This window comes from Aspergillus melleus (assembly GCF_016097325.1).
Source record: "Aspergillus melleus strain CBS 546.65 chromosome Unknown contig10, whole genome shotgun sequence".
Taxonomy (NCBI): Eukaryota; Fungi; Ascomycota; class Eurotiomycetes; order Eurotiales; family Aspergillaceae; genus Aspergillus; species Aspergillus melleus.
Window position 1 is genome coordinate 32,336 of NW_025763379.1, and position 13,677 is coordinate 46,012.

The 13,677-nt window shown below is 46.0% G+C and overlaps 2 protein-coding genes across 2 annotated transcripts; both read left to right on the forward strand.

The window, feature by feature from the left end:
- Positions 1–6,769: 6,769 nt before the first annotated feature.
- On the forward strand, positions 6,770–8,781 carry LDX57_013050 (uncharacterized protein; the record flags this gene model as incomplete). The annotated part of the gene is made up of 2 exons (XM_046094799.1): positions 6,770–7,088; positions 7,136–8,781. The coding sequence occupies 2 exons, from the start codon at positions 6,770–6,772 to the stop codon at positions 8,779–8,781; spliced, it is 1,965 nt and encodes a 654-aa protein (XP_045950778.1).
- A 2,977-nt stretch (positions 8,782–11,758) lies between these two features.
- Positions 11,759–12,803, forward strand: LDX57_013051 (putative MFS polyamine transporter; the record flags this gene model as incomplete). The annotated part of the gene is made up of 2 exons (XM_046094800.1): positions 11,759–12,621; positions 12,677–12,803. The coding sequence occupies 2 exons, from the start codon at positions 11,759–11,761 to the stop codon at positions 12,801–12,803; spliced, it is 990 nt and encodes a 329-aa protein (XP_045950779.1).
- Positions 12,804–13,677: the final 874 nt, after the last annotated feature.

The window sequence follows — 13,677 nt, forward strand, 5'->3', positions numbered from 1 at the left end:
ATTGTATTACGGTGCTGACTGGGGTCGGTCAAGAAACCCAGACGTCACCACGTTCAAGATGGAAGGACATTTCCCAAGCGACAGTGTTACAGTAGTATAGTACGGTGTTTCTTGTGTTTAATGGCAGCAAGGCTATCACTTGAATTGATATGCCCACTTGCATTCTAGACCTTCCTGTTGAGACTTCTTCTGTGAGATACGTATGAGATGGCAGTCAGAAAGCAAACATATCCCAACAGAAATAGATACATGTACCCCAACGAGAAAGTGCCCGTTGAATGTCATGTGTGGTAAACAGTAACCCACATTGTTGAATCTGCCCAATTTTCTAACAAAAAGCCCCCTCTGACAGCAGGGGCTACCACCACGGGCGCATTCATTGCAGCAAACTGTACAATCAACGCTACGCAGAAAGCCAGGGTGTAGACACGATGGTGGCAAGGAATCTGCTTGACTTTGAAGCTCTAAACTAGACATTAGACAGAGCAAGTCTTGGTGCCATTGCGAAATTTGATCATCTTCAGTTTGTTCATAGTTGGCCGTATTAGGAAAACCGAAAGGTGGCAAGGCGGGGTAGATGTCACGGGATTTGTCGAATTAACATCGAAAGGTTTCGTACTGTACCGTCCAACATAATAATACGGTGTTATATAATGCCAAGGCTTGGCATATGCTTTGTGAAGATGAGGGAACATCTAAGGTGTGAATCTGATTCTGCAAACTACTGTATCGTGCGTCAAAGGAGACACTGTGGATTGAACCGGAACCATAAGATTATCATGGGAGAAAGATGCAGAGCGATCTTCAAGAGGCTGAAAAGAGAGGTTACGGCGACATGTCTGCAAGACTAAGCACCCCATCGGTCAACTAGGTATGGCCAATGTGAGAACGTGCTAAAGTTAATCCATACTGAGTGCCACATAAGAGAAGTTTGGCATATAGTTTATGAACATCTTCCATGGAAATCCTCCGGGCTACCACTGCCCCCAAGTCCACAGAAGAATGATCAAGGTTCATGTGATGAATCAAAGCTTTTATTAGGCATCCGACGGCAATCCATGGCCCAACGAATATCCCCACAAAGTTGGTGTATTCACGATCCAAGAAGCGGCCATACGTTTTGTCAAGCGGCGTCTCTTATACACCGTAAATTGCTACAATGCTACAATCCTAGACTAACCAGACTAATTTGTGGGAGTGGCGCTAGAAAAGAGTCGTGTAAAGCCTAACCTGTAGGGCTCTCTATAAACAAAGTTCTTCGCAGTCTTCCATTATTAAGAGATGTAGCGGAGTGGCTTGGAAGCCTTCGCTGAACGAATATAGAAGACGACTAAACAATAACTACCACAAGAAACATTTTCGTCGCGTATGCTGTGGTTTCTGGGGATGTGAACTTGTATCAGCTCTAGTGCTAGTCAGCTTTGCACATGCTCTCCAAGCTTAGCGTTCTTCTCTTACTTTGGCCAGGGTGATGGCTCTGGCGCAGACGGTGATATAGCTTCGGGAGGAACGCCATAAAAAGCTCTATCCTGATTGAGCGCGACCATGGGAAAGTACTGCTTAGAGCAGTCTAAGTTGCGAAATGTCACGGTCTTGCAATTTTGTAGAGAGAAACCTTGTGGGCAATTACAAGGAGCAGCTGGAACTTGGGGGTTGGCTGTCACGATTTGTCAACGAAGTGTCCAGATCAGAGCGGGTAAACTTTGGCGTACCTATTCCGTTGTGGAGAACCTCAGACGCCAGTCCGACGCACTTTCCATCATGTAGCACGATGTGATAGGTCATCACGCTCCCGAATCTTTCCGAAAATGACTCTATCTCATTATCACGCCAGCGAACTATCAAACTCCCGGGGTCATGGGCCAATTCAAGGGAGATATCTCGCGGCATAAGCCTGATTCTGTCTCTCAAATCACGTGATCTTGAGAGTATGTCCGGAGCATTCATCTGCCCTAGGGCATCCTGAGCCAATTCCTCAATCACATGGTCGCAGGAAAATGCGGGGACAGACAAAACCATGTGGCTGGGCATAAAGGCCCTGCACGGGCAACCCTCGTGAATTGCTTCAAAGTCAAGCCATCTATGGTGAACTTTCAATGTCTCGGTTTTGTGATCAAAAAACATGTCGATACGACTGTTCTCGCTGTGCACAAAGCAGAATGTGACTCGCTTTGTATGATCGGATAAAGCAAAACAAGCAGCCAACCCTCTTTGGACATGTTTCGAGAAGGATGTGTCTGGGGCCTTATAAGGGGGGGCGTTCTGGAAGACGCTTAGTGCCTCCTCTTTGGGGGTTCGGACGGCGCTATTTGCTTGAAGGATAGTCCAAAGTTTGGCTGACACAAGTAGAGGCTCCCTTCTGAGGCAATTTCGGATGATGCTGCCGCTCTAAGGAAAGATGTTAGTCGAGCCCTATGGACCTGTCGGATTTCCTACCTACCTCAGGGCCATGATTCTCGCAATAATAGAATCCCGTCACATTACTCTGTTGTTTGAGATAATTCCAGATCGCATCCTTAGCGGGCTTTTGTAGCAACTGATCGGCAAGCTCAACATCGCGAAAATTTGAAAAGTTTCGAAGAAGATTCACATAAACAGGCACTGCCAATGCTTCGGCCCTCTGGATGGCTGATTCCCACATTCGTCGAATGAAATCCGCCTCTTCCTCATGTTTCATCAGCCGACGCCGATCACGACCTACTCTGCCTTGTAAAAAGCTGTAGCCCAATTTGTAGTGTTTTGTGTCGGTATATGAGGATGGAACAAGCACTCCTTTGACATAGATCCGGCCCTCATATTTTGGATCCAGTATGATATGGCCATACTCTGTCTCAATGATGGATGACGGGTGGTTAAGCCCTCGGATATCAATGGTCACATGCAGCCACCTTTCGAAGTCTTTCATTTCGACCGGCCGGCCTCCCTGTTTGGACTCCGGCCCGATGCTGACACAAACGCTGTTTCTCATATTGATCTGCAAGTGCTCCATTTCCGGAGAAACATGGGCGGCACCCGTGCTATTAGACGTCCGAGAGCAGAGAAGGGGCGCATCGGATGCACTGCCGCCTGAAAAAGTCCATTTATAAACTCCGGAAGAAATACTCATTTCATAGCCAGACCGGGCCATCACCACCGCCGCGAGTTTAAGCCCTTCTCCGTGGCAACCGGCGAGGTGAGTGACAGAATTTGGTGACGCGTGACCAAAATAGAGGAAGGCAGGGTCCAACTGCGCACAGTGGTTGACGAGAAGAAGCCTACCTGACTTCTCATCGTACCTAATGAACCCCAGATCACTGTCACCATAGCCTTGGGACACCGCCTCTCGGATAGTAATGGACAGAGAGCCCTCATCCTCTTGATATTGTGGCTGGAAGCTGAGACTATGAAGCTGGAATGATCGAAGAATTGCATCTTTCCTAGTGTGTATATTTCACTTTCAGGTCCGACACTACAATAGCTATTACCTTGGGGAACGGAACATACCAGTTCTGATATAGTTCCCGGAATGCCGCCGACGTATTCCAGTCTTTCACATAGTTCAAAGTTATACCAAGCGACAAGGCCTCTTGCTGCCCTTGTTGCTCTTGTTGCTCTGGAGCTTTTTTGGTTAATTGGACCGACTTGGGTCTCACCCGACGTGCTGTCATAAGAGTGGCATTTGCACTGTAGCATAGACTATCTCTATTATCAAGCATTGGACTCAAGAAATGTATCGTTTGATAGCTGCCAGACTCGTCATCAACCTAGAACAATGAATGATCCAAACGGAACTAACGCACTATATAACCCTTATGGCTTGCCTTCAAGCCTCGCTGTTAAGGTTTATTGAACATTAACACGGAATATGCCCTTCTGAAAAAAGTGTATGTGCATAACATTTCGATAAATTCGATCCCGGTGCCTTGGCCCCTTGCTGGATGCTACGGAGGGCCTGCCTTTACACATGCCTTGTGAAAATACTCGTAAGCGTATTCATTCAAATGGTCCTACTTTGTCTGTTGGTAACATAGTGTATCTACATTATGCACCTATTCGGCGTATAAATAAGGATACCACCGCCACTCGCCGTGATGACGACCAACGCAACCTTCCAAGTCTACCCGCTGATTGAACTTTTCTCATAATGGAAGACTATACCTGGGATCACGATATGCCTTTGCCCAGTGTGGAAAGCAGCAGCGTGGAAGGCGGTATATACCAAGAAACCGACTATAGGAAGCTATCATCTCAGCTAAATTCCCGACTTGGATCGGAAAGTCCAATTTTCATCAACCCTGATCAGTTGCAAATTTATCCAAACGATACCGGCATGAGTCCTGAATCTATCAGTGACTCTGCGTCTGACACTGATTCTACATTCAGTTCTGTAAGTTTTTAACCCTCGGAATAATCTAGACTAACAAAATAAGAGCGGCGGAAGCGAGATCGATCACATCACTGTTGTGAATGAAAGGCACCTAGATGATATGAATGGCAAGAAGCGTCAGTACCTTGTGAAGTGCTGGGTTGATGAAAAACACATGGGTCTCCTCACAGAATTGCTCAAGATACAGTACGATTGCAGTGGAATAAATGACCTTATTGGCCAGTGACATCTGCATACATACAGTACAGCTTGCGTTTAGTGAGGAGCGAAACCTTTCTCAATGCCCTTGCTTCTAGTGTCACAGCGCTAGGCAATTGCTCATCAGACATCCATGGTACTGTAATTGATTGTTGTTGAATAGTCAAAAAACAGAACGAGCAGTTCTGGATGATATAGGTACATCAACTACTGCACAAAAAGACAAGGCGTATTCCAAATGAGTGAACCTTTTGACTGGCACTATGTTGGTAAATTTCCATATTAGTATGTAACAAATATATGATGACTTCTTAAAGTCGCGGTTGACCCATGGAGGACCTCCTTCATGGCTTTGCCAAACGGCCCTTGTATTAACTAGCAATAAAGTATACAACGGTTTGTTTGGTGTATTCCGCATATGTTATCCTTCGTTTAATCCTCGTCTGCTTTCATATTCTCTGCATGTACCACGCTCATTAGCTCAAAAAGTAATTAATTGACCCCAGAGGCACATCGATGCCACAACACGATGAGCCTCCTGACCGCTTAGCTACTGCAGATTATGTTGGGGACAGTCTATGATCAAAGTCGCAGGGCTGTAGATATCAAACACTAAGAATATCGTAAGATAGCGTGTGGCGATGGGAATGGAACCCAATCACCGACAATTTTATCCTCGCGATAAATACGCTATAATTTCACACATTGGTTGGTTGATCTCATTTATCCTGACCCATCACAATGAAGGCGATCGGCAGGTTAGCATAACTATGTGTCTTGGCGTACGTATGTGCATGTAATTAGATTGCTCCCACCTTCATGTCTAGTCTGTCCTGACTCATGCGGGTAGCAAGCAAGATGAATGAGCCAAGCTGTACCCCTCATTCGAAGGACATCCCCTGATCACTGTCGAGGGTTTCAAAGAGCTCCAACTGCATCTCCCTAATGAATATAGTAGTGTCCATTTCTCTCACACGTTTGTCAAGTCATCCTTGTGGTTGTCCTTTTACTTTGAACCATCCGACTGAGCCTTCTTCCCTATGTGCGACGATGAGTCTGCCGCAGACGTCCGAACACCCTCTCGCATTGAGGACAGTGACAGATGTGCTGCCAACCAAGGCACCCCGCGGATATCAATATATCGGCGATGAACTGATTGATGAACGGCGCTTAACGACAACTGAGCGTGTTGCGGAGGATGCAACGTACTACCGGGAGTTAGTGGAGGAGCTTATTAGGGCTATCCAAATCTGTGAGACTGTGACAATGCATCTGGGAGGAACCATCAGCCCTCTCCGATCTAACACTTCACACTACAATATCCGCTCTATATGTAGAACCTTCAGACCATAAACTACTTATACATAGTATGTACATTGGAGAATCAATTACACTAGAGTTCAAAGTCTCAGTAAATTAGAACGTCTCAGCTCCATGACCATGACTGTAGCTTTAATGGAGCCCTTCATTTCTATACATGAGTAGTCCCATAACATTTTCAGTACGTACAATATAGAAAAATGATGAGATTATGCCATGGAAGCAAGGATGGGCGATGTTAGTCAACTCTAAATTCAGCGACAGATTACATTTCCTCTAAAGAAAAGTCGATGTGATAAGGAGGGCCTCTTATTGAATCTAGAACAGAAGCGCAGCATTCTTGATATTTTATCCATCTTTCCTCAATGTCCTATTCTTTCTAATAAATCAAGGTTTCTTAGAGGGGCTAAGGTATATACGTAGCTAGGATACACTATGCTCTGGTGTTTTTCACCAGTAGGCCATATACATGTAATATAGCTTGAGTGGACCGGGACATGGGGCGAGGACTCCACGGCTATCCCGACAGAACTAGTCTATATGGTATACCTCATTGTACATCGATCGACCCCTCCTTTCCAAAAAAAAAGGACAGTAAAAAAGGACAGGCGATGTTTTCCAGGGGCAGGTAAACCTCTAGTCACCAAATTTCAAATAGTTCAACGAAAATTGCGGTGATATCATCTCGTCTACTGCGCTTAGGAGAATCAGCAGGATAATTTCCAGTTATATATATAGAAGTTTGCATGTCAAGAACAATCCTCCAAGGTACAGCTGAAGACATATAAGATTCCATATCCTTCACCCAAGCCACTAGAAAGCTTGCATAGAGCACCATCAGTGCCAGAATAATCAAAGCATTTCCTAGGTGATTGGCTGTCGAAAATGGCTAGTACAATCCAAAAGGAGACGAAATTGTATGTGGCGCTTGTGAATTCCGGCCTGCTCGTGCACATAGGCAGAAATAATGCACCCGCTGCGATCCCTGATACCTTGAAAAAAGGCAAGGAACTGAGCCCACCACAGAGGGAGAAACTGAATGGGATAGTGGACAGCCAGCTGGGTTCTCTTAGAAAGGCCGAGGGCAATGTTGTCGAAGAAGAGGAGTTCAAAGATGACCCGGAAAAGTTGAGGGAGCGTCTGGTTTCCCTAAGGGAAATTGTTCTTTTCAAGAATCCTGAAGACACAGAAACCCTTCTGCTAAGTAAGATGACATAAAAACAATACAGATTGTGGCCTAACCATGTCTAGGGATTGAGGAGGCCGCAAAGATTCTGAACGTGGATATTGACGGAAGTGGAGGAAGTGGGAGTGTGAGAGAGACAGAGGAAGATGAAGGAGGACAAGGTGAAACGGGCGAGCAGGGAAGTAAAGAGGAGGAACAGGGGGAGAAGGATCAGAGAGAGGAAGAAAGCGTGGATATTAACGGAAGTGGAGGTAGTGGGAGTGTGAGAGAGACAGGGGAAGATGAAGGAGGACAAGGTGAAACGGGCGAGCAGGGAAGTAAAGAGGAGGAACAGGGGGAGAAGAATAAGAGAGAGGAAGAAAAGGGAGAAGGAAGGGGAGAAGAACAAGAAAGCCAGAGCAAAGAAAATGGAAACGATTCTGAATACGGCTCATGGAGAGGTCCTGGGAGAGAACGTTCAGCTTCGCCCATGAGCGAAGAAGCCCAGCAAACACTTGAGTCAATTCTGCAAGCCAAGTGTGAAGGCGCCATTGTGGCTCTGCGCCGATATCTGGTTTCCGAATCCTCTGAAGCCAATGAAGCAGAATTGAACAAGATAAACGACAGAATATCTGCGGAAATAGTGGACAAACTGACGTGGGATGCTGATGCAACTCAAGGCTTTTGGATACCATATAAGGCCATTGCAGATGTGCTGGGATCCGGATACGCGGAAGCAATTGGACGACTTGAGACAAGCCCCCATGATGAGACTGCCAACAAAACCATTCGCGAAGCGAAGCTAAAATTATATCATATTTGTCTTGACAGAGGCTTTCAGCCCGCATGGTTCGAAAAGCTCTTTCCAAATGCGGATCAGAATATACCGACCGGACCTAAACGTCGGTACGCGGATGAAAACATGGATGCAACCAGCTTCTGGCCGTATCACTATCAGAATAATGGCACCGAAATTGTCCTCTTTGAGAAAAGGAAGAAAATCAATAACGGAGTCAAAAGTTCCTTCGGAGTCCAGATCTACGATGAGGACGAAGGAAAGTACAAAATCGTGCTGAAACCCAGCATTGCTAACCTTGATGGATGGAGAATGAGCAAGAATGCCTTGAAATTCGACGCCTCCGGGAGAAGATACGACAAGAAAGAGTTCATCGATGTGGACTGGATCTATTTCTATACCACTGTGCCTATTAGATCGGCAAATGCCCTTAAAAACAAATCAGATGCCACAACGGAATTCTGTGTCAAATTTAATGGATCAATCATGCCCAAAATCATCACTCGGACTACGTTGCGTGCGTTCTGGCCAGAAGATGCTATTAACAAAGCTATGAAAGATATGAGTGAAAGAGATGGTGTAACTTTGCCGTGGGAAATGACTGCCAACAATATTTATGTCCCTATGAACGATTCCCGCGGTGCCAAAGTTGGAGAGCGAAGAACAAACATGCAAGACCTGGTAGAAATGCTGCATGGTCTCAAATTTTCTAACGACGGAGCCATGAATGGGGGAAAAGCTCCACTTGGGTCGAAATTGGGAAGCGACGAACTGTCTTCCATCCGCAACGAGATGGATTCCAGAATTGGAGCTATTCATTCAAGGGTAGACATGATGGAGAAAGATGTGACAGACATCAAAGAACAAATGGTCACCCAAAAATATATGGAAGTGCAGCTTGGGAAGCTCATGGATTTGGTGGCATCAAGGTCCTGACATAACATATAGGTGCAAGGTAGACGGGTCAATTGAGATATGTCACTGGCTTTCTTTTACAGAATTTGTGTTGGGTTCGTCTCTTAATAGAACACATGCGCGACTCACCCCGACGATAAGTCAAATTCTACTCAACCCACTGTCTACTGTGTATTCACGCTTGCTCTGCAATGTCTTGTCTACCAGATCCTCGACGATTGGCCCGATGGTTGGATGAAGACTCCGGTTGTAGATAGCCTAAAAACACCTTCAATGTTAGGGCTGACTTCGTTGATTCTCCGGTCAATATTTTTGTGATTCAGAGGAAGGTGTTTTTACTGTTTTATTCTCATATGTATAGAAACCGGAGGGATTATAGACAAGATGAACATCAGATTGAACTCCAATCAATCTGATTATATCCGGAATAAATTTCATATACGAAGCTCTATTGTTTGCTTGGTCGAGCCTCGATTCACAACAAGAACGAATATGCTTAACAGTCTACTCGCTGCATTCAGCTGCAAGTGCTGTAGCAGATATAGACTTACCATTCTTCATCATGTCACAGATAAGCTGTTTCTTTACGCGTGTTAAAGGTGGTGCCATTCTCTGTACATAATACCATAGCAATGAGAGTATATGTACTTGATCAAACAGTGTCAAAGGATAGAAGTCAGCTTATATCACGAACAGAAGACAAACGTTAACACCTGCATACAGGTAATTTACAGGGGCCTTTGTCATGGTTATATAGATTTCAATCATGTATAGGCCTGGCCAATAAAATACTAGCCCATACATAGCGCTCACGGACGGTCGGCCTATTCTTCTGAGACATCCTACAACACAACCAATAGCCATACCTGCCGCCACCTTCTCGAATATCTGCTGTAAATGAGATATTGGATTTAACAGCCTACTGTGCTGGCTGCCGATATTGATCTAGTAAAGTGCTGATAGAACTACATACATAGTGCTATTAACATAATCTTAGGCCCCTTCGAAAATGATCTTACTGTGTTGAAGTCTAGGATTTTAAAGCTTAGACAGGAGTGGATGTATCTAAGACAGAATACTGTACTGTAGCACCAAATGATTCATGGTAATAAAAAGATACGGGACAGTAACTGAACTGGTCGACGATCAGCTTTGATCTTTGCATGCATCTGCATTACACCATAATCTACACTTGCATCCCTGACTATGTATACATTACACTTACGAGCCATCTTGACGCGATAGTGGCATATATCTATGACGTCGGAGTCACTTTATACATTGATATTCAATTATCTGTGAGGCATCGAACACGAAGGGGATACATGTATTGCAAACAGGGATAAGCGTCACTTTGGGTGGTGAGCATACTAGGGAGCTCCAGGCAGATAGAGTCTATTCCCACGGCTATATCCAGCATTCAACAACAGATCCATCCTCACCCAGAGAGTACAAGGTAATAAACCTCGCGAGTAAGAGCTTTGTCCCGAAAATGATGCAGGCGTGCATGATGAATTCACTAAAAGGTCTTCCTGGAAGGCCCAAGATTTTATCAGGGATGGCGAATATGTAGATCAAGCCCCCGATACCGTTGAACGCCAAGTATAAGAAAAAGCATTTTGTAATGTTTCCCAGACCGACCATTGAAAACCAGGCTGCGTGTAGGGCAGGGATCAGAGCAAAGATTCCGTGCAAAAAGCAGACCAGAGGGAAATTGGCGTTTTCTCGGTGCCAAGTGAAGTGAAGAGCATAGATGCCAACAGAGCCAAGCAAGATTGTGTAGACCATGCGGGAGAATATGGCATGATAGAACTGGAAGTGGACGAATGAGATTGCTGAGCTAGCGATGACGAGTAGAATCCCCATCTGTTCTTGTTTTGGTGGCAACCGCCGGAGACGGCCTCTTAGAGAAGAGTAGGAAGACAACGTGATAGCCATCAGGAAGGCCATGACTGGCAGGATGTCGGTGAGACTTTTTTGGACTTTTTCAAGAGGAAGAGCTAGCAGCCCGCATGCAAGATTTGCTGTGGCAAGACCAAAATATAATATTGCACAGACATGTAGAAAAAGAACTGGGGTAGAGGCAAAACTGACTGCTTCGCGCTCAGCCATGTCGATGTTGTAATAGTGAGATATGCGAAATGCAATGCGTATGTTTTGAGGGTAATCTGATGTTGGAATTATAGTGGAAAAGACATATAAATACAGAGCAGAGCGGCGGGGGATGTGTATTCCTTTTTAAGTTCCTCCACTTGCCAATAATCCGAGAGACGCTCACCTTCGGTCATGTATTCCTTGTATCGATTATACTGGAAGAGGATTTGGACTCTTAGAATTATGCCGGGGCAGGGCTCAACATTGCTGAAAGCTATTTGTTATACAATCCTGAGCAACGGACGAATTGACTGGAAGTGCTGCGCTGAACGGTCAAGGTCTGTTTATGCACGAAAAGCTCAACACTACTTATACGATTGAACTGCAGCCTGACCCACCCAAAAGCCGTCACCAGCCCAATCCCAATACAAGTTGCATTCTGTAGTTGAACAATGTTACCCTGGGAGCGGCAATCTATGATCTGTTGTGTGTATCTCTCAACGTTCTCTGCGCGGAGACATTCGTGCGGACACTTCAAGGTTACCCGCTTAAAGTCCCTTGAGTTTCCCACCATGTGTCGGGTTGAAAGATCGCAACCTCCCCGGAATCCTCCAGTCCTATCACAGACATGAGGATATTCAAGAAAGTGACATTCGAGGTCAATAGAGATGCGAGAAATCCTGAAGAAAGAAGTCCTGACCTAGGGCATATTGTACTAGATGGCAAAAGCCAATGTATGCCACAAAATTGGGCACCAACGAAGAAGATATTCCACACCATATGTCCTTCGCTCTTCGCATTTGTCATGTGAGTTGACCGACATCAATAATGCATCATACCTATGAAACTGACCTTTTGAAGTACATTTGGAACCTCCGTCTCAGAACCTGCCTTGCCCGGTATTATGGAATACTTCAGCGTCGGCCGCACCGCTGCCATATCTAACATCACCCTTTACACCGTCGGCCTTGCTTGTGGCCCGCTCTTACTAGCACCGCTTTCAGAAATGTACGGTCGCCGATGGGTCTACATCGTTGCGTCGTCCTGCCTTCTTGCATTCACCGCCGGAGCGGCTGTCGCTGGTAATTTGGCCACGTTCCTGGTTTGTAGATTCTTGGGAGGTTTCCTGGGATCTGTTGGTATTGCTATCGGCGCCGGAACTGTGGTCGACCTATGGCCTGCGGGCCAACAGAGAGGGGCAGCTTCTCTTCTGTTTGTTCTAGGCCCCTTTCTCGCTCCCAGCATTGCCCCGATTGTCGGTGCATATGCGATGACGGCACATGACGGCGACTGGAGATGGACAGAATGGGTCACACTCTTCATCGGAATACCTATTTGGCTCTTGGTGATACTGATGCAGGAGACATCCAAGCCGATGCCCATGCATCAAGGTGACAATGTCGTGGTGACCGGAGGCCAAGTTGACAACCGACTCCGGGCCATTTGTCTGCCCTTCAAAATGCTCTGCAACGACTGGATCGTCTTGTCGCTGACTCTACATACCGCCTTTGGTTATGCTATCATTTTTAGCTACTTCACAAGCATACTATATGTTTTGAGTTCAGCGTACCAATTCGATGCTAAGAAAGCCAGTTTAAGTCTTCTGAGCCTCGTCATAGGTTATTTTTGCGCCATCATAATGTGCGTCCACTTTGACAAAAGATTCTGTCCAAGAAACGGCACTGGGTCCATGGATCACGTGCCTCCCGAAAAAAGGCTGTATGCCGGTATGGTAGGAAGTATTTTGATGCTCCTCGGTGAAGTATGGTAAGTGATTCATTGACGCCAGAGGTTTAAACAGTGGCCAAGCTGATAGCGTCAGGTACGCGCTTGCAGCTCGCCAAGGTGGTCATTGGGCTGTTGTCGTGGCCGCAGGTATTCCCCTGGGATGGGGGGTTTTTGCGCTGTTTGTGAGTGCTGCACCTGTCCGGAACACAAACATCCAATAACATCAGTCCCATAGCTTTCAGCCGTCACCTACATTACCCATATATACCCGGCCGAACGTGTTTCGTCTGGTGAGCCATTTCCCTCCCCTTCGCTCTATCGGTGTAGGCTCATATTAGCTTAGCTATCGCGGCAAACGGTGCTTTGCGGTACACACTAGGGGCGGTATTTCCCTTGTTTACGGTGCAAATGTACGAAAAAATGGGAATCAATTGGGCCAGCGCGGTGTTTGCCTTCGCCTCGCTGCTTCTCTTGCCGATACCGTGGCTGCTTTGTGTCTATGGCAAACGGCTACGGAGGGAGTCTCTTAGCTGAGATCTGTCAGGATGACTGGTGGGTCAGTCTGTTGTTTCTCAACCCACATGTTTGAAAACCGAAGTGCTCGCCTATTCCCAAAAATGCGCTATACCGCCTTCCAGTTGGATTCACCCACGGGTCAAAGAACAAGCTCGATGTACCACGATTGAAAACACAGACCAGAAGTAGGAGGGCGTATGGCGCTCTTTGGCTACATAGCTCTTGTTGGACTGTATTGTATAGATACATATCTTTGGCATATGCACACTTTATTTCCTTCTTCCCAAGCCTTAAAGCCAAGTCAGAAAGTCCCAAATTTATAAGATCTATTCCAGGTTAGTTGGTTTTATATACTAGGGGCTTGGCCATATACGGTATAGGGTGTGTTGGCGGAAGGGTTTGGGAAAGAAGAAAAGAGAGGTGGTACATACATAGTCTGTCAGGTTGACCTGAGTATCCCTTGCCGTATCACCCACCACATTGCAGACTCACCAATTGGATCTTGGAAATTCACAAGGCCGCAGGAGTCCAGGAGAAGGAAAACCGCGCTTGTTGACCCGGGATACTATACACCGCATG